Raw genomic sequence first — 24,870 nt, 5'->3', positions numbered from 1 at the left:
TAAATTCTCCCCAGATTCAGCCAGCCAGCAAAGGGAGATTCTTTCCCTCAGTTGTTAATCTTCTTCATCCCAGAAACTCTTTTAGTCTCCAAAATAAACTTTCCCAGTAGTGAAAGGGACGTGCCTTAGAGAGAGTTGCAAAGTGGTACCATAACTGCTATTAGCAGGGACAAGGAGCACTATTAATAATTCTCATACCTTGGGTAAGATAGGGCATGGATGGCTGGGAGTTATGGTCATAGCTGCCATTGGTTTTCTCAAAATTCCCACTGATATATTTTATATATGTGTGCACATGTTACAATTTATATATGCTATAGCTAGGTGGTGCAGTGGATAAAGGGCCAGACCTGGAATCAGGAAGACTTATCTTTGTGAGTTGAAATTCAACCTCAAGACACTCGCTAGCTGTGTGACCCTGGGCAAGTCATTTAACCCTGTTTGCCTCAATTTCCTCATCTGTAAATGAACTGGAGAAGTAAATGCCTAATCACTCCAGTATCTTTGTCAAGAAAACTCCAGATGGAGTCACAAAAAGTAGGATTGGACTGAAAAACAACTAGACAAATATAGAATATACCAGTGGGAATTTTGAAAATATGCCTAGATATTCATGTGTTAACCTAAAGTCCTAGTGCAGTTTTGAGCTTTATTACATGTGTACACTTCCTCCTTCCCTCTTATTCCTCCTGTAATGGATAGAACCTCTCTGTTTTCACTAATTTGCAGGATTGTGGAATAATTTACATAAAAGTGATTTTATTAGCATTATTGTGGTGATTGTTACCCAGAGTTCCATCTTCCCTGTCTACTGCTCACCCCTCCAATATTTCAATATGGTATAAAAGTATTTTTTTCCCCATTCAGAGTTGTCTGTCCTATCATTGTGGTGGCTGTGATGGTTGGGTCCTAGTCTCTGGGAAGCTTGGAGGTAAATTGAAAGATAGTTGGTTTTCTTTTAGGGTGGGTTCTTTTTAAACATCAACAATATTTTTTCCAATTGCATCTAAAGATAGTTATAAACATTAATTTTTATAAGATTCTGAATTCCAAATTTTTCCCCTCCTTTATCCTCCCCTTCCCTTCCCCAAGATAACAAGCGATCTGATGTAGGTTAAACTTGTAATCATATTAAACATACTTCTACATTAGTCATGTTGTAAAAGAAGAATCGTAACAAAAAGGAAAAACCATGAGGAAGAAAAAGCCAACCCAAAAAAGTGAAAATAGTATGCTTCAGTCTGAATTCAGACTCCATAGTTCTTTCTCTGGATGTTGATAGCATTTTCCATCATGAGTCTTTTGGAATTGTCTTGGATCACTGTATTTCTAAGAAGAGCTAAGTCAGTCATAGTTGACCATTGCACAATGTTGCTGTTACTGTATATAATATTCTGCTGTTTCTGCTCACCATTCAGCATCAATTCATGTAAGTCTGAAACACAGTTTTATAACAGTTGGTGAAGATACTGTATTCACAAGTGCTGTAGTGGTTTTAAAAAGCAGTGTCATTATCTTTGTAACTGTCCACAAAAATTTCAGTGCCCACAGGATTCAATGGTGTTTACATAATTCAGGTTAGACCACATTATGAGTGTACAATCAAGTGGAATGGCAAGGCTAACAAAGAGATATTCCAAAAACTACTTGATACTGGCCGAGAAACAGAGTAGTGGATCGATGGAATAGATTGGGTACACAAAACTCAGCAGTCAATGCCTATAGTAATCTACTGTTTGATAAACCCAAAGACCCCAGTTTTTGGGATAAGAACTCCTTATTTAAAGAAAAAACAGCTGGAAAAATTGGAATATGGTATGGCAGAAACTGGGCATAGACCAATATTGAACACTCACCATATACCAAAATAAAGTCTAAATGGGTGCATGATCTAGGTATAAACGCTAATACCATAAACAATCTGGGAGAGCAAGGAATAATTTATCTGTCAGACTTATGGAGAAGGGAAGAATTCATGACCAAACAAGAGATAAAGAACATTATAAAATGCAAAATGAATAATTTTGAAAAGTTTATGTACAGATAAAGCCAATGTAACCAAGATAAAGAGGGAAGTGGAAAATTGGGAAAGAATTTTTTACAACCAGAATCTCTGATAAAGGCCTCATTTCTAAAATATACAAAGAACTGAGTCAAATCTATAAGAATACAAGTCATTGGGGTGGCCAGGTAGCACAGCAAGTAAGAGTACCGGCTCCAGTGTCAGGATGACCTGGGGATCGAATCCCAGGCTCAGACACTTAGCACCCACCCAGAAACACCTGGCCGTGTAACCTTGAGCAAGTTACTTAACCCCAGTTGCTTAGGGGCAGCCAGGTGGCTCAGCGAGTAAGAGCACCAGCTCCACTGTCGGGATGACCTGGGGATCAAATCTGGGCTCAGATACTCAGCACCACACCCAGAAATAACTGGCCATGTAACCTTAAGCAAGTTACTTAACCCTGATTGCTTAAAAAAAAAAGAATACAATCCATTCCCCAATTGATAAATGATCAAAGGATATGAACAGGCAGCTTTCAGAGGATGAAATTAAAGATATCTATAGGCACATGAAAAAAATGGTCTAAATCACTATTAATTAGAGAAATGCAAATCAAAACAACTCTGAGGTACCATATCTCACTAGCCAGATTGGCAAAGATGACAAAACAGGAAAATGATAAATGCTGGAGAGGATATGGAAAAATTGGAACACTAATGCATTTTTGGTGGAGTTGTGAACTATCCAACCATTCTGGAGAGCAATCTGGAACTATGCCCAAAGGGCTATAAATAAGTGCATACCCTTTGACTCAGCAATACCACTTCTAGGGTTATATCCCAAAGAGATCATAGAAGTGGGAGGGAGACCCATATGTACAAAAATATTTATAGCAGCTCTTTTTGTGGTGGCAAAGAACTGGAAATCAAGGGGATGCTCATCAGTTGGGGAATGGCTGAACAAGTTGTGGTATATGAATGTAATGGCATTCTATTGTGCTATAAGAAATGAGGAGCAGACAGACTTCATAATAACCTGGAGAGACTTGTATAAGCTAAGTTGAATGAGAAGAGCAGAACTAGGAGAAATTTGCACACAATTACAGACACAACATATGTGTGACCACTAACCTTGATAGACTGGACTCCTCTCAGCAATGTAAAGTTACAAGACAACTCCAAAAGACTCCTGATGGAAAGAAATAGCCACATCCAGAGAAAGTGCTGCAGAGTCTGAATGCAGATTGAAGCAAACTACTTGTTCTCTTTCTTTTTCTTGTTTTGTTTTGTTTCCTCTCTCCTATTGTTCATTCCATTGGTTATAATCCTTCTTTACAACCTGACTAATGTTTAATGTGAAGGTAGCTGTAGATCCTATGTTTGATTGCATGCTACTGTGGGGGGGAAGGGGAAGGAAGAGGGAGGGGCAGAAAATGTAAAACTCAAGGGATTGTGGAACTGAATGATGTAAACTAAAAGTAAATAAACAAATTAATTTATGAAAACAAACAAACAAAAAGGAATATTCCATTTCTCTACTGGCTGTTGAACATATATTTCCTAAATCTTGCTTCTTGTACTCATGAACAAAAGTATGAAGGCAAAGGAAGAAATGAGTACTACTTCATGGCAGCTTTGGGAAGTACAGCAATCTATTTAGAGAAGGGAAAATTCATGTCATTTACCTTAGAAATCCATCCCCCGGGGCTGCTACATGGTGCAGTGAGTAGGGCACCAGCCCTGGAGTCAGGAGGACCTGAGTTCAAATTTGGTCTCAGACACTTAACACAAAAACTAGTCGTGTGACCTTGGGCAAGTCACTTAACCCCAATTGCCCTCCAAAAAGCAAAAAAGAAAAAAATGAATACATCCCTTATGCTGAAAAGTCATGGAAGTCTCTTTTACCTTGGGCAGCCACCTCCTAACCCCACCCCCTCTATGGCTTCTTCTAATTCAATAGGGGCTCTATTCTATACCAGTGGAATAAGCACAGACCATCCATCACTAACTGTATCACTTTCACTTTTCAAGCCTAATTCCTCTTAATCTGCAGTTTACTGATCCAGTTTCTTACAGCTTTATGATTTTTAAAGTTTATTTGACTTTTAAATATTTAGACAAGCTATATAGAACTGAAAACTGAATAAAAACCTTAGTCCAAATCTTGTTGCATAATGCTACTTAAAAAATTGATATCTTTTGTTTTTATGTCACCTTTATTTCCAAATGTATCTATTCTCCCTTGCCTATCCAGAGAGCTATGCTTTGTACCAAAAGAAAAAGGAAAAAAAGGCAATTAAGTAAAACTAATTAACCACCAACCAAGTCTGATAGTATGTGTAATATTCCATAGCCATTCCACACCCAATTTCTTGAAAAAAAGGGAAGGAGGAAGGTAGATTTTCTCACATCTTCTTTGAGGTCAAGGTTGGTCTTGAAAATTACATAGCATTGTTTTTTTCTCTTCCTATTTATATTTGTTGTAGTCATTGTATATATTGTTTCCTTGGTTCTGATTACTTTGTATCAGTTTATATAAATCTTCCCATATTTCTATTAATTCTTCATATTCATTATTTTTATTGCACAGAAATATTTCATTGCATTCATGTACCATACCTTTTTAGCCATTCCCCAACTAATGGACAAAACTTCTTTCCAAATCTTTAAAAACATAAAAAGTGTTGCTATGAATATTTGGGTGTATATCAGATCTTTCTGTTTCTGACCTTTCGGAGGTATATGCCTAGCAATGAGATAATTGTGTCAATGGAGTATGAAATTTCTATTATTCTTTTAGCATAATTTAGCATAATGATTTTTAGAGCTGAAGGAACAAGTCACAGCTCCAATGATAGTATGTGGTTTTTTTCCCCAGCTTCTCCAACATTGACTATTTCAAATAAGATAACACAATGAAAGACTTTATAAACCTCAAACAACAAACAAATCTCAGCAATTATTATCATCTGTGACTCTTTATGAGATTAAAAATGGAACCACTGAATCATTTGGAATAGAAATTCATTAAAGACTGAGGCTTAGAAGATGCCATTTTATATGCACATTCAAAAAATGTGTGTATAAACATTTTTTGCCAATCCATTTAACTGATATTTTTACAGGTAAATTGAAACATTACAGTTACTTTTGGGGAAGACTTGGTGAAACTTTCTAAAATAAATTTTCCTGCTAACAGTCATTAATATTTATATAGTACTTTATATAAATAATCCCTATGTTAGGAGCTTCCTTCTGACATAAAAGCTTCCTTCTGATCACTTACCACCTTTCTGAATCATTTTCCCCTACCCAAGAGGAACCAGGGAGTTTCAGTATGCATCTCATTTGTGGCCATCCAGGTGATTCTTGGGAGCATCAGTGTATTGTACTCTCTTCTTATTAAGAGTGGCCATCAAGGGGCGGCCTGGTGGCTCAGCAAGTAAGAGCACCGGCTCCAGTGTCGGGATGACCTAGGGATCAAATTTGGGCTCAGATACTTAGCACCACACCCAGAAATAATTGGCTGTGTAACCTTGAGCAAGTTACTTAACCCCGATTGCTTAAAAAAAAAAAGGGTGGCCATCAGCTCCCCTTTCAAGTCCTTAAGCTCACAATCCATCAAATATAGAATAGCTTTTATTTACACAGTGAAGAAGATAGATAGAAAGGATTTGTGTTTAAGTACACAGAATCATAGAGTCTCTCTTCCTCCAAGAGGTATTTCTTCCTTCCTCCTACCTAGTAGACATCTGTCTTCATGACTCATTGTGGGGCTTCAGCAATAGTGAGGGTTAAGGTCAAAGGTTTTCCACAATAACTCAATTTCTCATTTATATGCTGTAAGGTTTCATCTCCCACCAGGTATTGTGGGCTCTTTTCCTTCCAAAGATATAGTTGCTCCTTCTTCCAGGAAATAGTATCAGGTCTCTTATAGTGGACCAGGAGAATGAAAGTGTTATAAATTCTTTCCATGAAGGTTTGAATGGTTCCAGGCTGTTTATTTTTTCTGTCCTTTAATACTGGGTCCCACTTCTCTACCCTACAAACAAAGGGCCTATTTAGGCACTTTAGAAATTGCTTACTCACCTTTCTGACTGAGGCTCTATTTTCCATTGTTGGCTGAGGTAGAGTGAGTCTGTATGAAAATCAGGTCGGGTGGCCTTTGCCCATTCAGCATATTCCAGTGAATCTTGGAGTTCAGAGGAACTCCTCAAATCTCTCCACTTGTCTTTATATTTGTCATCTTCTCTGAGAGTAAAAGGGAAGATCAAATAGCACTGGAACTACATCAGAAAAACTGGGAAAGAAGCAGAATCGGAGATGGTTCCCATTTCAGGGACCTGTGACCCATAAGGGAGGGGGAAGCCACCTTATACTACCCACTTACTCATTTGAGTCTAATAACAACAGGGAAGCAGTTAGTCACATTTTATACATGAGAAAATTGTGGCTGAGAAGGGTCAGATGACTTGTCTAGAGTTATCCAGTCAGAGCCTAGACTATGGACCAAGGAGTTTTCCTTCTCAATGTCCAGTTTTCTTCCTAATATACCACACTACCTCTCTAAATGCAAGTGAAGCCTACTGAAAATAATAGTAAGTCACCTATAGTGCTTTATACTTTACATAGTACTATGGTTTTCCATACTGCTTTAAAGTTTAGAATTTATAGAGGAAGAGCTGTCCTCACTATAGCCCTGAGAAGTAATAGTTCAAGTATTATTTCCCCCATTATGCAACTGAAGATATAAAGGCTTTGAGCTAAACAGCCTGCCTAACATTACATACCAGCAGCTAACAGGAGTAAAAATCTAGATTCACAGAACCTTTGGGCCTATCTGGTTGAGGCTATAAGGCAGGGCCATAGGTTGCAGGGCTGCAACTTAAAGCAAGGGCTCAGCAGCGTTTTTCGTGCCCCTTTTCCACCAGCTACACAGTTTTTGGACTTCTTTGGCACTCTCCACCATGGGAGAAGTACTTTTCTCCGTCCTTTTTTCAGCTTCCTTTTGTGTGTCGTCTCCCCCCTCCCTCCCTTAGATTGTAAGCTCCTTGAAGGCTGGCACAAAGTAGGCACTTAATAAATGTTTATTAAACAATTGACTTGCATACAATAGGAACTTAATAAATATGTGCTGAATTGACTTGAATTTTGTTGAGTTCTAGTCTTTTACGTATGAAGTCAGTCATGCTGACCAGTCAAAGCGTCCGTCTATTAACCGATTCTTATGTACCCGGCACGGCTAAGCATTGTGAAACAAAGAAAGGCAAAAAGAGACGGTCTTTGCCCTCGAGGAGCTCAGAGGCACCTTATTCTATCAAATATGCACAGCAGCAAAAGGAAGAGGGTGTGATAATTATTTCTCTCAGCACGGTGACTTAGCTAATGGTTAAAACCTCACCTCTTCACAAATTGAGAAAGGGAGTGGCATCATAGACACTCTCTTCGAGCACTGACGCCCGAGTTTGACTGGTAGGGTTTGGCTGAAGAAGGGGGAAGGGGACTGACGCCATCTCAAGCAATTTGGGAAAAATCAGGGTAGGCGAACCTCAAACCAGAAATCTTCTCAGAGCAGTCCTTTACCATTTGCACGTCTTGGTTAGCGCGGTCCCCTTTGCTGGACCGTGCAGCCGAGACTGGAAGGCTTCGAGCTAGAGGAAGCAGCAGGCGCTCGCTCCGGGCCGATACTCCCTCCAGAAACTGCTTCGGGAGGAGTTGGGGGGAGGGTTTGGGCAGTTTGGGGGATTGTAGCCCGAGAAATTGAGTTTGTTTCTTTGTAGGGCGAGGGAAATGCAATCGAGGCACAGCACGACGCCTTAGAGAAAATCACAATCATATCCATTTACCTTACCAGGGATAAGCCCCATTGCATACACCTCTAGCAGGCGAACACGCACACACGTGAGCCCTGCACTTAACACACACACACACACACACACACACACACACACACACGCACAAACACGCGCACACACGTGAACCCCGCACTTACGCACGCGCGCCCTTCCTCCACATTCAAACCTTCACTTTGGCCTTCCTGCCCAGCACTGGCCTCTGGAGCGCGCTCCCTCCATATCCCGGGGCCAGGGCTGAGGGCCGCTGGGTGGAGAGGGTCCTGGGCTGCTTCTTTAAGGCCCTGGTCCCCGCCTCCTTCTCGCCTCCCTCCCTCTTTCCCTTCTCCTCCTCCTCTCTCCTAACTTCCCTGACAAGCCGGCAGGGTGTGCGCCTAGAGAGCAGACCGAGCAGGTGCCAGAGGCGAGACCTTCACTCGCCGCGACTCCGCCCGAGGTGGCTGCCTCGACGCCGGCTCAATAGCTAGCTCTGCCTGGAGGAGGACTGGAGCAGCTACCTACCTCTCCTAGTTGTGCCCCCGCCCCCTTCTCCTCAGGGTCGGAGCTAAACGGGAGCCGCTCTTCATTTTCACCGGATCAAAACCGGAGCTCGCTAGCCCGCCTGCCCGCTCGCTTTCGGCAGCCTGAGAGCTGCAGGCTAGGACCATGTCCGTGGCTACCGGCAGCAGCGAGGCGGCCAGTGGCGCAGGGGGCGGGGGCAGTCGGGTTTTCTTCCAGAGCCCGCGGGCTGGCGCAGGCGGCGGGTCGGGCTCCAGCTCCAGCGCTGGCTCCGGCTCCAGCACAGGGTCTGGTTCCTCCCGGGAAGATTCTGCTCCGACAGTTGTGCCTGCTGTGGCCGGGCAGGTTCAGCAGCAGCAGCGGCGCCATCAGCAGGGGAAAGTGACCGTGAAATACGATCGGAAGGAGCTGCGGAAAAGGCTAGTGCTGGAAGAGTGGATCGTGGAACAGCTGGGGCAGCTGTACGGCTGCGAGGTACCCTATCTGCCCCGGAGGTGGGGGGTGAAGAGGGGGAAGCTTTAGGGAAGGAAGGCGGACGGAGACTCTTCCCTTCGTCTCGTCGGTCCTTTGCTATAGCTTCACAAGCAATAGAAAGGCTTTTTAGGGGGGCAAACCGTATAACCAATTCTACTCCTCCCCTCCCCCAGCGCAGCATCTGGAAGTCAGAGGACGAAGGTTCGTTTACATCTTGCCTCTGCCACTACTACCTGTGGGACCTTTGGCAAGTCGCATAACCTCCTTCGGCCACAGTTTCCTGGTCTGTAGAATGAGGGAGTTGGGTTAGCTCTGGATTTGTGATCCATCTATGGTGACTATAAAGAACGGACGCTGTTTGGCGCGTTTCTTTCCCCTTGCAATAGCTTCAGCCTGGGGCCAGAGCTGTAGGGAGGGATGCCCCTCTCTCCGTCCCCAATTTAGCTCCTCTATGGAGTCAGAGCTGGCTACAGGACCGTCTAAATCTGCCGTGCGGAATGAGTACAGGAAAGGGCACGGTCTCAGTCAGGCTGTTAAATGAAGGGGCACCTCCCTCTGTCTCTTCTGTAGCTGCAGTATGGAATCCAGAAGGTATAAGGAGCCTATGCTTTAGGAATTAGTAATTAGGGAAATGACAGTTAATGGAGCAGTTAAACGACAGACATGCCTTTTATTTGGGAGGGAGGGAGGGAGGGAGAGAGAGAGAGAGAGAGAGAGAGAGAGAGAGAGAGAGAGAGAGAGAATGAGAACGAGAGAAAGAAAATGAGAATAAGAATACGAAAGAATACGAGAATGAGTGTTTAGGAAGCACTTATGTGCAGACATTTTTCAAAAATATGACCAGCCGAAAAATTCTTCTCTTGGAATTCGGAGACCAATAACCTCCCATTTTCAGTTAGTCTTCTTGCCTGCCCCTATAGTTCACCCTCCAACAGTTCACTATTGAAATAGCACACAGTCAGTGGCTTTGTTGGGAAAAAAAAAAAGCCTTATTTTTCCCTTTGAAAAGCAAGGAAGATTTTGAACTATGGGAAGCCTCTAAAGGTTCGCAGGTGGAAGGATCATACTTGTGTCCAAGAATGGGATCTTAGTCTCTGCCTCTCCTCACCCTTCCCCCCTCCTTATTTTGCCTTTTAACAGATAAAGAGCTGATTTTTTTGAGGGGATAGGGAGGGAAACAAAATAAGACTATACCAGTATAGTATAGTATACTGGTATAGAAAGGGAGATTTTTGAAGGGAAAAAACATTTAGCAAGAGGCTGAAATATATGTAAGAAATATGACCTTCCTAAAAAAATCTCTCCCAGGGGCCATTCTTTTTACGAGACGCTTTAATAATAATTTTAAATGGAAAAAATCTACTTTTATAAAGTGAATGAGATTTGGAAGCTGTGGTAGTGTGAAGGATATTAACAATTATTAATTATTGAGCTTAATTATCAAGCTAGAACTAGGTTTCTGTCTATAAATCTGTCATTTATCTTGTGCAGAGGTTATAAGTGTAAACAGGCTATAATGAATTCACCTTAAAAAACCCTGCTAAAAGGGATTATACCTATATTTTAACATGTTTTGGACTTTTATGAGTATCTTCCTATTTCTTTAATGTTTTCATTGTATGCAGAGACAAGTCTCCTTAAGGACTAATGATGAGTGATTATGATGTAATAACTCTAACTTGTGACTAAACATGCTTGTTAATGTTCATTTATGCAACCAATTGGAGAAGGGAAACTGGCAAAAAGAGGAAATGCTGGTGGTATTTCATTCACAAGTGTCAACACTCTTTAAAGAAGAAACAAAAGTCTCTGACTGAGATTTCGCTGTTTATACTGTCAGGTGCTTATGCTCAGTCTTGTCTTCACAGAATCCAATTCAATTAGACGTTGGCCTCTATGCCACATTTTGGTTTTGGGGAATAGTTGAGGTAATAGAAAAACAGTTGTTGGAACTAACAAATGCTTTTAGTATTGCTCATTTTACTGGAGGCTAATTAGAGGTAGCTTGGGAAAACAGGAGTTGCTCCAGCTCCTCAGCAGGTTGGCAGATAATGCATTACAAAATTTCTCAAAATAATTGGGACAACAAGAGCTTGATTTTCACTACATTGAACACGAAGCACACACAACTATTTTAAAGGTAAAAATGACCTTGAGTATTTTCACTGATATTTCCCTTTTACGATTGTAGACCTTTAATCTGTCTAACAAGCAAGGGAGGTTGAAAGAAGTAACATTAAAATGATAATTGTTCTAATGAATACAACCAAATCCACTAGTCTTTCAGAGTTCTGCATCCAGATTTATCTGTATGACTGTGACACACACCAAGGATGTTTGTTCTATCATTTTAGCCTGAAAGAACATAGACATTGGAGAGAGTTGTTAGTAATTTGCAAACAGTTAATTAACATATGTAAAACTACAAATTTGTTAAAACAAACTAATATGTTACCTCTGACAAGGTAGCTGAGTAAATGGGAAAAGTGTTGATTTGTTCAGTGGATTTCTCAGACTGTATTTAGTTCTGACTGAGCTCTAACTTTGAATACTCCCATGTGGGAGGATCTCCTTTCTTATGTAGCTACAATCTATCAGTTCTTGTATGTGAGAAACCAAGAAAGTGATACATTGGTTTATGTTCCTGATGATCAGAATATGAAAATTTAAAATACAGAAAGAATATATTTTTACCCTTTAAAGAAGAAATAGGACACCTGACTTCTGATCCTAGCCCTGCCACTAACTAACCGTGTTGTAGTGGGCAAGAAACTGAACCTCTTTGGGTCTCATAGGATCATAGGACCTAGGGCTGGAGTGGACTCCAAGGCTATCTAGGAGTGGTTGTTGCTCAGTTGTGCCTGACTGTGACCCCATGTGAGGTTTTCTTGGCACTGATACTGGAGTGGTTTGCCATTTCTTTCTCCAGCTCATTTTATAGATGAGGAAACTGAGGCAAACAGGATAAAGTGACTTGCCTAGAGTCACTCAGCTAGTAAGTGTCTGAGGCCGGATTTGAACTCAGGAAGATGAGTCTTTCTGACTCTAGGGATAGCACTCTATCTACTGTGCCACCTAGCTGCCCCTATCTAGTAGAACCTTGTTATTTTACAGATGAGGAAACTGAGGCCCACAGAGAATAAACAACTTGCACATGGTCATATAGATCTTGTAGAGGTGGGATTTGAATCCAGCATCTCTGACTCCAGAGTCAGTGTTCTTTCAGTATACTGCACTGTCTCACTCAATTTCCTCATTTAAGAGGATTGGACTAGATCTTTATGAACCTCTTTAGCTCTAGCATGACATGATTACATTTAAAACTGAAGATGATGGTAAGACCTGGGATCGAATCCGGGCTCAGACACTTAGCACCACACCCAGAAATAACTGGACATGTAACCTTGAGCAATTTACTTAACCCCAATTGCTTTAAAAAAAAAACAACTGAAGATGATTACAGATATTTAGGGCAGCTAGGAGGTGCCATAGTGCACAGAGTGCTGGACCTAAAGCCAGGAAATCCTGACTTCAAATCTGACCTCAGACACTTAGTAGCTGTATGACGCTGGTAAGTCATTTCACCTTTTTGCCTCAGTTTCCTCATCTGTAAAGTGAGCTGAGAAGAAAATGGTGAACCACTCCAGTATCAGTGCCAAGAAAACCCTAAATAGGGTCAGGAAGAATCTGACTACTTAAAATGACTCAATAATAACAACAAAGCAGTTATTTACAAGTATTATAATAATTTAGATAAAAAACTAGTTTGCAGAAAGAAAACAGCCAAGTTTGGAAGAAGGTAGCAAGCCAAAAGGTCTAGATTATCTATTGAATTGGGGGTAAACTGTGGTGAATCCACACCAATTCTATGATACCTCACATGGGCTTTTTGACAGTCATCATGACTTGTTCATACTTTTCAAAAAGGGAAAAACAATTACTCTTTAGAAAAAAACTAATACAAAGAATAGGAGATTTCATCTCTCTTTTAATACATTTCCCATCCTAAATTAGAAGAAGGATTGTCCAAGAATATCATCTTGGCTATAATCTTAGCTGTAGAAGTCTAGAAATGTTTTCCTAGTTGTCTGGTTGATCACATCATAAGCCTATTTTGAGGTTTACATTGAAAAGATATGTGTGTGTATATGTATGGGGGCGGTGTTAGTTAATTATCTCCCCATTAGTATATAAACTCCTTGAGTGTAGAGATAGTCTCTTTGTACTTCTATTCCCAGCTCTTAGCAAAGTGCCTGGCCCATAGAGTAAGTGCTTAATAAATATTTTTGACTGATTTATTACTTAATTATTCACCACTTATGTTTCATCAGAGGAAAACTGTTAGTTTCCTTTGTGATTTTGCATTAGAAAGTCTTAATAATATACTTTGGGTTAAAACACTATATTTAAAGATGTCTGTTTTGAGTATACTTTTATACCTCTTTCTAACTTTAGTTTTAAGGAGCATTTAGGATTTATATCCTGTTTTGCAAGGGTTACATAATGGTACCAGTGATTCTGGGTGAGGTCATATGCATTTGCTAGTTTCACCTAGTATCAAGGTATATGTATAAGTGTACACCTAATATCAATGTCTATCTTTGCTACCACAGTGCAATTTTGCAATCTTTTCTGAGGGTGTAATTTTGAATTTAAAGCAGTTTTTAATAACTTCAAATTATAATCAAGATGCCAGTAAAGATCTATCCACAGATTGACTTTTGTGAATTCTATAAAACAAAGTCTAAGTCTGTTTGGCTCTGGTCTATCTAGATCCCTTCGTTTTCCTCCTTTCTGCCATCTTCCTATCTTGTGACCGTTTTCTTACACATTAACATTGTCTCCACAAGAGGAAAAGATTGTCTATCTTCTGGCACTTAGTATATGCTTCCAACCCAGTCATCTCAACATGCTGAAATTTTAAAAAAATAATTTTTTATTGATACTTGTTTTTACATTGCCTAAATTTTCCCTTTTATTCCTTATAGCAAAAGAATCCATCTAACATTCAGACCATATAAAACAGAATTTTTAAAATTATACTCATGATAGAAATCTAAAGATTGATTTGGTCACCAATAGTGGCTGCTGATATAAAATATAGGCATACTTTAGCTATATTGCAGGTTCAGGTCCAGACCACTGCAATAAAGTGATTACTGCAATAAAGTGAGTCACAAGAATTTTTTTTCACCAATGCACATAAAAGTTGTATTTACATTGTACTGTAGTCTATTAAGTATGCAATAGTATTACGTGTAAAAAAGCATATACATTAATTAAAAATACTTTATTGCTAAAAAAAAATGCTAACCATCATCTGAACCATTGGTGAGTCATAACCTTTTATTTATTTATTTGTTTGTTTTTTAGGTTTTTTGGAGGAGGGAGTGCAGGGCAATTGGGGTTGTGTCTTGTCCAAGGTTAATAAAGTAACTAAGTGTTAAGTATCTGAGGCCGCATTTGACCTCAGGTCCTCCTGACTCCAGGCCTGGTGCTCTATTCACTGTGCTTCCTAGCTGCCTGGAGTCATAATCTTTTTGCTGGTGGAGGGTCTTGCCTCGATGTTGATGGTTGCTGACTGATTAAGGTGGTGGTTGCTGAAAATTGGAATGGCTTTGCAATTTCTAATAATAAGATAATAATGAAGTTTGTTTTACTGATGGAACTTGAACACTTATAGGCCACTGACATTATTAATTGGTTGAATTTCAATACTGTATCTCAAAAGGGAGAGAGTTAGGGAATGGCAACCAATGGGACAGTCAGAATATACACAACAACATTATCGATTAAGTTTACCATCTTATCTAGGTACAGTTTGTTATGCCCCAAAACAATTACACTAGTAACATCAAAGATTATTGATTACAGATCACCATAACAAATATAAAATAATGAAAAAAATTTGAAATATTGTGCAGGTTACCAAAATGTGACCCAGAGACATGATATGAGCACATGGAAAAATGGTGCCAAATAGGCTTGCTTGATGCAGAATTGCCACAAACCTTAAATTTGTGAAAAAAACACTCTGCAGGGTGCAATAAAGTGAAGATCAATAAAATGAGCTATTCGTGCATTTGCAGCAGCCATTTTTGCTACATGTTGAAATCCAGGACTGGTGATTCTGATGAATGTTGTCATTGTTGCATTCTTATACTTGGATGAGGAACTCCTTCTTTAGTTACTAAATCCCAGCTCAGATTTCAAAATTGGTTCCCATCCCACAAGTACTTGCACAAGTAGAAATCTTATTTAAATGAGTAACTTGCTGCTTATTACTCTGTTTAGAATGAAGCTCTTGGATCATCTATGCATTTAATTCATTCTTGTTTATTATTAACATAGGGATTAAAGAGTTGATTATTAAAAGCTCATCATTTTTCCTCTCATAAATGCAGTCTGTGAAGTTTTAAGGAGTATAAATAATAAAGGGCTTTAAAAGTTAGCTAGATATTGGTCCTATGTCCAGATGTGGGAATTAACTATTATTTAAGAGAGCAAAACAAAACCATATCAAAAGTACTTTTCCCTTTGGAATCTTCTGTAGTACAATTGCTTATATTTAATCAAATTGTTATGGTTGATTGTATTTCAGACTTTTTTTAAAAGCTCATACAATGGTCTCCTCCATAGTTTTGAAATAACTTTTTGTTAAAGTGCCTTGTTTTCTTATGACTTCTCCACACTTTAGCCCCTTGGCAATTGAACTGGATGGGGGGAAAATAAGTTGGTGACTATTATGAAGTTGGGGAGACTTTATCTACATCTGCTCTGTATCTTCAGACTTTTCTAGACATTTCCATGATCTTGTTGAAATTCATTTCTTGTGGAAATAACTAAATCCATTGAGCTTCTTGCCCTTATCAGTAACCTGCAATGCTTGTATTCTCAGCAGTAGATCTGACTTCTGTCTGAATAGTTAGGCCTGGGGTAGGTAAGATACAGATAAATATGCACCATTGTTTAATTTCATTTCTTCTGTAGACAAATATTCCTAAAAACATAGTCTAATAACATTAGGGCTTCTAACTTTCTAAAAGAGCATTTTAATACATGTGCTTTTATTTATATTATCATTTATTGAAATGTATTATTGGCAAAATAATTGGTAATGTATCTTAGTGTTGCAGACTTCGGTGAATTTTTACATCTTATAGCTCTCAATTTATTTTTCTGTAGTTACTGTACTATAAATTCCTTGAGGGAAAGAACTGGGTTAATAATGATTATTTTATCCCTTAGTACCTATCTCTGAATATAGGAGCCATTTAGTAAATGTTCAATGAATTGAATTCAGTCCAGGGAAGAAACTACATGATTGACTTTCCCCCCATGGTTCAGTGGTCTAGAGTGAAGCTCTAGTCACTAAATAGGTTAGAGGTGTTTTTTTGCAAGGCATATACATCTGCATCTTAGTAGAATTTGGGTTGAAAGATTACTTGGGTATTTGGAAGAGAGGTTTAGCATATAGTAGGATAGTTGATTCTCCTCTGACTAGTGGCTTGTTTCAATAATTTTTTTCCTCCTGCACTCAGAATGCTTAAAATGAATATGGATAGCAATAGATGTGAACCAAAATGGTAAATGTTCAGAAAGTTTAAAAGAAGATATGAACATTTTGATTTGGATGTATCTGTCTCTTTTTACCACCACTCTAAGGATTGACTCCATATATCATAAACAGCGGCAGATAGTCTGGATTTATCCTTTTATAGAGGCAGAAGTAACATGGTTGAGAAAAAAGTGGCCATAAAGTCAAAGAACCTGAGTTCATAGGACAGACCCTGGCTGTTACAGTGAATGAGAAATTTAACCTCTTGGTGCCTAAGGCAGTCCTCTAAGACTATACTTTGTAATATTTTTCCATCTACATTGGTAGAATTTTCTTAACCTCTTGGTGCCTAAGGCAGTCCTCTAAGACTATACTTTGCAATATTTTTCCATCTACATTGGTAGAATTGTCTTTCATCACTGAGAATTCCTTAACTAATGAAATCACAGGTTTGGACTAAAAAATACCTGAACATCTCACTAATAATAGTGTTAGTATACTTAGTATGTATAGACATACTCAGAAAAGATTGAGATTGAATGAATCAATGTTTTTGGAGGTTATCTTAATTGAAGTCAAAGGTAGGCAGAAGCCTGTCTGTTCCTTTCAAATAAAGGATCATTTCATAGAGTTGGCTACTCATAGCATCTTACTATAACTTAGAGAATATATACACACATATGTATCATATATGTACATATGTATCATGTATATTTATATGATTTGTTTGCCCCTTAAGTGAAATGACCATTTCACATGGTAATGGTCACATCTAAGATAAGTGTAGTGGTTCTTAACCTGGGGTCTGTGAACTTTTAAAAAATATTTTGATTACTATTTCACTATAATTTTTTTCCCTTGTAATATATTATTCTGAGAAGGGGTCCATAGGTTTCACCTGATTCCTAAAGGGGTCCATGATATAAAAAAGTTTAAGAATTTGTAGATTAGGATGAAATTGTGTGACCCCAAGTCAAAGTGAGGTGGTAGCTAAATGATGGATGCCCACTGGTTGTATGATGCTCTGTCTTGAAGCCCAATGTTGTGTTCCCTGTTTTCCTCAGTCCTTTCTATCCCCTCTTCTACTGTCATAATTTTCTACTATTGCATCTGCTACTACTCCACTTTGCATCTGCTTCCCTGCCTTGTTTCAACTCCATGGAATAAAATACCTTCCCCAATACAAACTCATCACTTCTAATCTCACCACCACAATGTTGTTGACTCAAGCCTTGATTGACACCACCTCTCTTAGCCTCCTCTCCCCTTTGATTGGAGGGTTGGAGGGCAGAATACCAAAATCCTCCCAGTACTTTTCTTTATAAAGGGCAGAAACTGGACTCAGCTGTTGCTGTGCCTGGTATCAACTCCACAGAACAAGATGCCCCTTCACTGGGTATCTCCTGGTGTCCCCCTCCACTTTCCTGTAGCTTTGTGTGTTATCTCCCTCTGTAGATTATAAACTCCTTGAGGGCAGGGACTGTTTTTTTTTAAATAATTATATCCCCAGTTTAGCATAGTACCTGGGACATAGTAGGCACTTAATACATTTTTTGTTGGTTTCAATTGAATTACTATTGTCCTGTCAGTTTACTCCATTCCAATTGGGTTGTAGGCTTGTTAGCATTGCTCTTCTTTTATACTAATTTATAAACTAGGTTTATACCTCCTTCTGGCCAAGCTGGTTTTCATTTCTCTGTATACTGACTTGGGCTTTTTTCTTCCTAGACAATAGCCGCCTTCCTAGAAGCCTTCACTGAATAGGTTGAATAGGTTTTAAATTTAAATGTCATTCCACATAACCAGTCCATATGGTGGTTATGCTCTGCACAAGAATTTGATTTGCATTTTATTGTATTGGCTGAATTAGAATTAAGTTACTTGAGGGCAAAGACAATGCTTTTTCAATTTAATGTCTTCTTCATTTAGACTCTCAGAACTAATCAAATGGGCAAATTATAATTAATCTTGATGAAATAGAATGTAGGATTTGTAATTGAGTTCTGGTGAAGTCAGCAAACTCCTCTCAAGGACATGAAGAGCTTTACTACTGCTCTGAGCTTGGGATTATACTTCAGTTAGGTTATTTTAGGGTTAAGGTCTTTGAAATTCTTTAACCATGAAAGTATTATTCTCACATAGTTGAAAAAGTCCTAGTACAATGTAGGAGGCCATGGATCATGATCTATGGAAATTAAAAAAAAAAAAAGGCAGTTGCCTCTATGTTGGCAATTCAGAGACTTTTACCTAAGCAAGTGGGATACTTTGATTTGTAGAGGAGTGGTTTTTCCCATTCAGAAATAGAAGATCTGAGACTAGAATCCAAGATTCCTGAATCCTAGGCAAGTGTTCTAACCAATGGATTATTCCTGGTTCTTTGTTGTTCAGTTGTTTTAGTCATGTCCAATCTTCATTACCTCATGTAGGGTTTTGTTGGCCCTTGAGTCAGGGGGAACTGAATTCAAATGTGCCTTCAGACATTTATGTATCATCCTGGGCAAGTCACTTAACCCCGATTGCCTCCAAAAAAAGAAAAAAAAAGTTCACTATTCAAAAGTATCCCGATGAAGAGAGAAAGCATATGAGCCTAGCGGTGTTTTCAAAGGAGATACAATTATATGAAAAGTTTGAAAGGAAAGAATCAGATAGTGGGATTTAGTAGAGCACTGGACTAAGCCTCAGAAGTTTATCTTCTGCAACCAAACTTCTTTTTTTGCTTTTGTCCTTCCTCCTGATTTCTGCTGCCAGCACCTTCATGATCTTTCTTATTCTTCCTCTCTTTCCCTTCCTGCATCAAATATTTTTATTCTCAGAAAAGCAGTTTAAATCATGAACTTCTTCTCTTAGGCATATTAATATTTTAACTGAGTTCAAAGAAACAAACCTCTGATAGTACTACAAGTCTGTGAAATAATTTTTTTTTGAGCAGATGGCCATTCTTTGCACCTTTGAAATCTTTCTCTGTGTCTGTCTCTATCACTCTGTTTTTCTCAGTCTTTTTGTGTGTGTCTATGTTTGTCTCTCTGTGTCTGCCTCTCAATTTCTGCCTGTCCTTCTGTCTCCCTCCATTCCTCCCTCCCTCTCTCCCTTCCTCCTTCTGCCTGCTTGCCTGTCTTGTCAGTAGAATTGTCCCTGTATGGAAGAAAATAAATCAGCTTTATTGAAGAGTCTATTGAAAGCAGAGACAGAGAAGGAGTCAGTCTTGTTTAAACTTGGGACTGGAATTAGTCTATTTCAAGAACATATCTAATCTATATGACAACCTTGTTTGTGCCTATAGTAAAAGTATATCTGTCACTTGGGATGATTTGCATGGACAAGGCATCAGGAACAAGATTTGCCCTTCAGCTGTTAGCTTCCCAGTTAAATCTGAATTTCAGCCACTCAAATATTCTTCTAACCCTCTCTTATTTTCTTGTATTTTTAATTGAGTTCAATTCTGCAAATATTTACCGAGTGCAGACTGTGAGCAGATAGATATGTGCAACCGGAGGGAAATTTAACATTTAGGGACATGATCCCCGTCCTTATGGAACTTTCAGGTTAGTGTGTGTGTTGGGGGTGGGGGAAAGGATTAGACAGATAAACTTATTACAGAATAGTTATTTGTGTATGACAGGTGCAAGCCAAGTACCATGTGAGGTCTGAGAATGGACTGGTCATGAGTGACAGAGGAAGAGGAGAGGCTTCCTGGAGGAAGTGGTGTTTGACAACAACAATAATAACAGTAGCTCACACTTACTTGGCATTTACAAAGTGCTTGATATGCATTATACATTTAGTCCTCACGACAACCCTGTGTTTAGGAACTTTTATTTTCCCCCCATTTTAGAAATGAAGGAACAGACCTAACAGAGCTTGATGTAGATGGGAATATTGGCACCCAAGTTGCTCCCAACTACAAGTGCGGTGTTCTTTACATTACAACATATCGCCTCTAACTTTATAACCATTGACAAGTTATTTAAGCATTAAATAGACCTATAGGATCTTGGTTGTAATCACCTAAGTGGAAGGAATTCTCATAGTGATAAAATCAGAGGTCTTGAATTTATTTATTAATTAAAATTTTTAAACCTGGTATTTTTTTTAGACCCTGGTCTTCTCACTAGTGAAGTTTATTATTTAAATAGTAGAAGTTTACCAAAATTCATCATTCTTTTCCCCAAGTATCATTCTTTTCTTCTTTTTTTTGTAAATCATGTTTTGTTTTTCCAATTTCATGTAAAGATAATTTTCAATATTCATTTTTTAATAATATTTGGAGTTTCAAAAATTTCTCCCTCCTTTCCTCCCTCTCATCCCCCTTCTGCAAGACAGCAAGCAATCTGATATAAGTTATACATGTGCAATCATCTCAATGTATTTCCATATTAGTCATGTTGTAAAAGAAGAAAGAAAACAAAAGGTAAAAGCCACAAAAAACAATAAAAAGTGAAAATAGTATGTTTTGATTTGCATTCAGACTCCATATTTCTTTCTCTGGTTGTGGATAGCATTTTCCATCACTAGTCTTTTGGAATTGTCATGAATAATTGCATTACTGAGAAGAGCTTAGTCAGTCATAGTTGATCATTACACAATGTTGCTGTTACTGTGCACAAAGTTCTCCTGGTTCTGCTCACTTCACTCAATATCAGTTCATGTAAGTCTTTCCAGGTTTTTCTGAAATCTGCTTGCTCATTATTTCTTATAGCATAATAGGTATTCCATTAACATCCATCTAAAAACTTTTTCAGCCATTTTACAATTGATGCACATTCCCCCAATTTCTAATTCTTTGCCACCACAAAAAGAGCTGCTATAAATATTTTTGTACATATAGGTCCTTTCCACTTTTTTATGATCTCTTTGGGATATAGACCTAGTAATAGTATTGCTGGATCAAAAAGTATGCATAGTTTGATGGCAAGTGGCAAGACATAAGTAAAGATGACTGGAGATGGCCCAGGATGCAGAGGGAGACCTTGGCCTTTTTAAGCTAAAGTCTTTCCCACGTCCCAATTTATCTGAGGCAACAATCATTCATGATTAAAGGCTAGGTAAGAACTGAGACAAAAGATAGCCTAGTTTGACTTTCCAAAAGAATTGATCGGGGAGAGGGAGATCTCAGAGTTTTTGGCTGGGACAGAAAACAGCTGCTATTTACAGTCATTCTGAGCCACCAAAACCCAAACAACAAGCAAGAGGGACTTAGGAGGGAGTTATTGAAGAGTTTTGGGCAGAGGAGTGACAAGATTAGTGTCCAGGTGTGTGAAGAATGAATTGAAAGAAAAACAGAGAGAAGAGTAAAGATCTATTTCAACTATTGTCAACTGGCTGTTTCATCTACTTAACCAGAAGAGTAGTAAAAAGGACCTGTAGTCAGGTGACCACACTGATAATGGAAAGGAAAGGATAAATGGGAGAGAGATTCTGGAGTTCTAATTGACAAGACTTAGTGATTGATTAGATATAAGAGAAAGGGAAGAATCAACGCTAATACCAAGGTTCAAACATAGGAGACGGGGTAAATAGTCATAGAAATAATGAAGTAAAAGGAGGAAACTTTTAAAAGAAAGGCTTTAAATATATATTTATATTTAAATATGTATATATGTATTATATATATGGTAACCCACATATGTATATGTACATATGTATGTGTGTATTTGTGTATATATTTATATCTTTATATATGTAGTCATTTATCTAGAATTGACAGTTGAAGTCCTAGTTGTCTTCATTCTTTTTGATCACTCTGTAGCATTTGAGACCGTTGACCACCTTTTCCTTCTAGATACTCTCTTCTCTGTGGACATTTATGATGGTGCCCTCTTTGGGTTTTGCCTATTTATCCGACTTCCCTTTGTTTCCTTTTTTACATTTTTGATCATTGGTGTACTTTTTTTTGCCCTTTTTTTTGGAGGGCAATTTGGGGTTAAGTGACTTGGCCAAGGTCACACAGCTAGTTTTTGTGTTAAGTGTCTGAGGCTGCATTTGAACTCCGGTCCTCCTGAATCCAGGGCCGGTGCTCTACTCACTGTGCCACCTACCTGCCGCCATTGTTGTACTTTTCGCCCAAGGCTCTATCCTGTGCCCTCTTCCCTGTTGAAACATTTTCTGCTGATGATCTCATTGTCTCTCATGGATCAATGATCGTTTCTATGTGGATTTTTAAATTCAGCCCTAGTCTCTTTCAATATGATAGAATCATATATTTAAACCTAAAGGGCACCTGAGAAGCAATCTGTAATTAAACCTCTCACTTTACTGATGATGGAACTGAAATCTAGAGAAGGAGAAGAGAATAAACATTTAATAAGTGCCTATTACACGCCAGCTACTGTACTAAGTGCTTTGTAAATGTTATCTCATTTGATCCTTATAACCATATAAGGTAGATGCTATTATTATCCCCATTTTATATTCAATGCATCTGAGGTAGACAGATTAAATGACTTCCTTAAGGTCACACAAATAGCATGTGGAGGAGCTGGAAATTGAATTCAGTTCCTTTGCTCTGAAATCAAGTACTCTTAGCACTATATCATATTGCTTCTTGAACTCCAATCCTGCATCACCAACAGTGTGTTAAAAATATCCATTTGAATGTCCATCAGGAATATAAAGCTCAACACATCCAAGACAGACAGAACTCATCTTTCTCCTCAAACCCACACTTCCTCAAAATTTACCTTTTTGTGTTGAGGTCACTACCAGCTTTTCTGTCAGGCAGATTTTATTCCTTCTTATCATCCTTAACTCTTCTCGTTCCCTTATTGTCTCATAGACAATTATTTGTGAGCTTTATTGATTTTACCTGTTCAGTATCTCTCTTAATTCTCCTCTTTTTCTCCACTAAAATGATGATGGAGATATGACATTCATTATCCATCTTGAACTCTTCTAATAACCTCCTAATTGAACTTTCTCTTTTGCTTTTTGGAGGGCAGTTGGGGTTAAGTGACTTGCCCAAGATCACACAGCTAGTTTTTTTGTGTGTGTTAAGTGTCTGAGGCCAGATTTGAACTTAGATCCTCCTGACTCCAAGGCTGGTGCTCTATTCACTGCACCACCTAATCGCCCCCTAATTGAACTCTTGACTATCAGTCTTTCTCCTCCCTAAGTTATCTTCTATGCCCATACCAAAATAATTTTCTTAAAGCACAGATTTGATCTTTTTCAAGTTCTCTGTTTGGTAAACTCCAGTGGCTCCCTATTATTATCTATAGGATAAAAGATAAACTCTTCAACTTGACAGTTAAAGCCCATTATATGAGACTGGTTGGTCAAGGCCAGTGCTTCCCTTTACTCTCTCACCATCTTTTTACCCACCATCTTGCCACTGAGCACAATTTCTTTTCCTCCCTCCATTTCAACTCTCTAGTTCTGGAAAACATCAGTACTACCACTGCTACAACAAAGGGTATGTCAGTTTAACTCCCTATGACTTCACTCACTGTCTCTATAATTTTTCAAACCCAAATCCTCCCATCTCTGGTCAGTACTACCCCATATGTGGTATTCCCCCTAATTAAAATGTAAGTTGCATGAGGACAGGGGATTCTCTTTGCTTTTGTTTTTCTGTCTCCTATGCTTAGCACAATATTTGATACTTAGCAAATGCTTAATAAATGCTTACTCTTCTTTCCAGGCTCATTTCACATTCATATACTTTTCATTCTAGCCCAAATTGTCTACTTTCATTTCCCAAAACACATCAATCTCCCACTTTGATGCCTTTGCACAGACAGTTCCCCATGCCTGGAACACACCTTCACCACTTTGAATCTCTAGATTCCTTCAAGGCTCATTTCTTGTGACATCCTATGCCTTTTCTGATTCCCTTAATTTTTGCTCCTTTCTTTTTCCTCCTCAAATTATTGCATATTTGTGTATACATACATACACACGTAAATACATATCTATCTGTCTGTCTTTCTATCTATCTGTCTGTCTTTCTATCTATCTGTCAGTCTGTCTATCTTTACATATTTTGTTCCACTCTTCCCACCCCAGAATAATGTAAGTTCCTAAAAGGAAGGGGACTGGTTGTTTCTTTTTTTTTTTCTCGAAGCCCTAGCACTCAGAAGAATGCCTTGCACATACTAGAAACTCGATAAATATTTGTTGGATTGGCATGGAGATAGTGTATAGAAAGAAGAGAAAAAGGAAGAAGTTATTAGAGAACACTTATTTTAGAGGGTAGAAAGAGAGCTTTGGAATTGGTTAAAGAGATAGGCCCAAAATACGAATATAATATTTCTGAAGCCAAAGTATAAGAAAGAATTTAGAAGGAGATGGTCACCTGCATCAAATGCTGTGGAAGTCAAGGAGGAGGAAAACTGACCAAAAAACCACTGGATTCGAGGATTAGGAAGTTTTAAGGAAGAGGGCTTGAGGGAACTCACACTGTATGGCCTCCTTTCAGTGAAGTGGGAGGCTTGACCATCTGCTATAAAGTGTGAAAAAGGAGGGGGGTGGTTGTGCATTTTAAAAGAAGAA

General features: G+C 38.8%; 1 protein-coding gene and 1 long non-coding RNA gene across 3 annotated transcripts in view; one reads left to right on the top strand and one right to left on the bottom strand.

The window, feature by feature from the left end:
- Window positions 1-957: 957 nt before the first annotated feature.
- LOC138147292 (uncharacterized) lies at window positions 958-8,131 on the bottom strand. Of its 2 annotated transcripts, none has more exons than XR_011164768.1 (3): window positions 7,585-7,837; window positions 6,091-6,301; window positions 958-1,435 (listed from the first exon to the last, which is right to left on the bottom strand). It is a non-coding gene; the product is annotated as an uncharacterized lncRNA (long non-coding RNA). The 2 variants fall into 2 exon arrangements; XR_011164767.1 differs by lacking the exon at window positions 7,585-7,837 and adding an exon at window positions 7,994-8,131 and having other exon boundaries at window positions 959-1,435.
- A 96-nt stretch (window positions 8,132-8,227) lies between these two features.
- The window catches only part of PPP1R14C (protein phosphatase 1 regulatory inhibitor subunit 14C), a 117,071-nt gene continuing 100,428 nt past the window's right edge, over window positions 8,228-24,870 (top strand). The window contains exon 1 of the mRNA XM_069069694.1: window positions 8,228-8,825. Coding sequence (XP_068925795.1) covers window positions 8,499-8,825 — 327 coding nt within the window. The 5' untranslated portion in view covers window positions 8,228-8,498. The remainder of the gene's footprint in view (window positions 8,826-24,870) is intronic.

The sequence above is a fragment of the Petaurus breviceps genome, unplaced genomic scaffold (genome assembly GCF_028583685.1).
Source record: "Petaurus breviceps papuanus isolate PSGF00001 unplaced genomic scaffold, PetGlider_PUasm1.0 90784, whole genome shotgun sequence".
NCBI lineage: Eukaryota > Metazoa > Chordata > Mammalia > Diprotodontia > Petauridae > Petaurus > Petaurus breviceps.
This window is presented reverse-complemented; position numbering and strand designations above follow the sequence as displayed.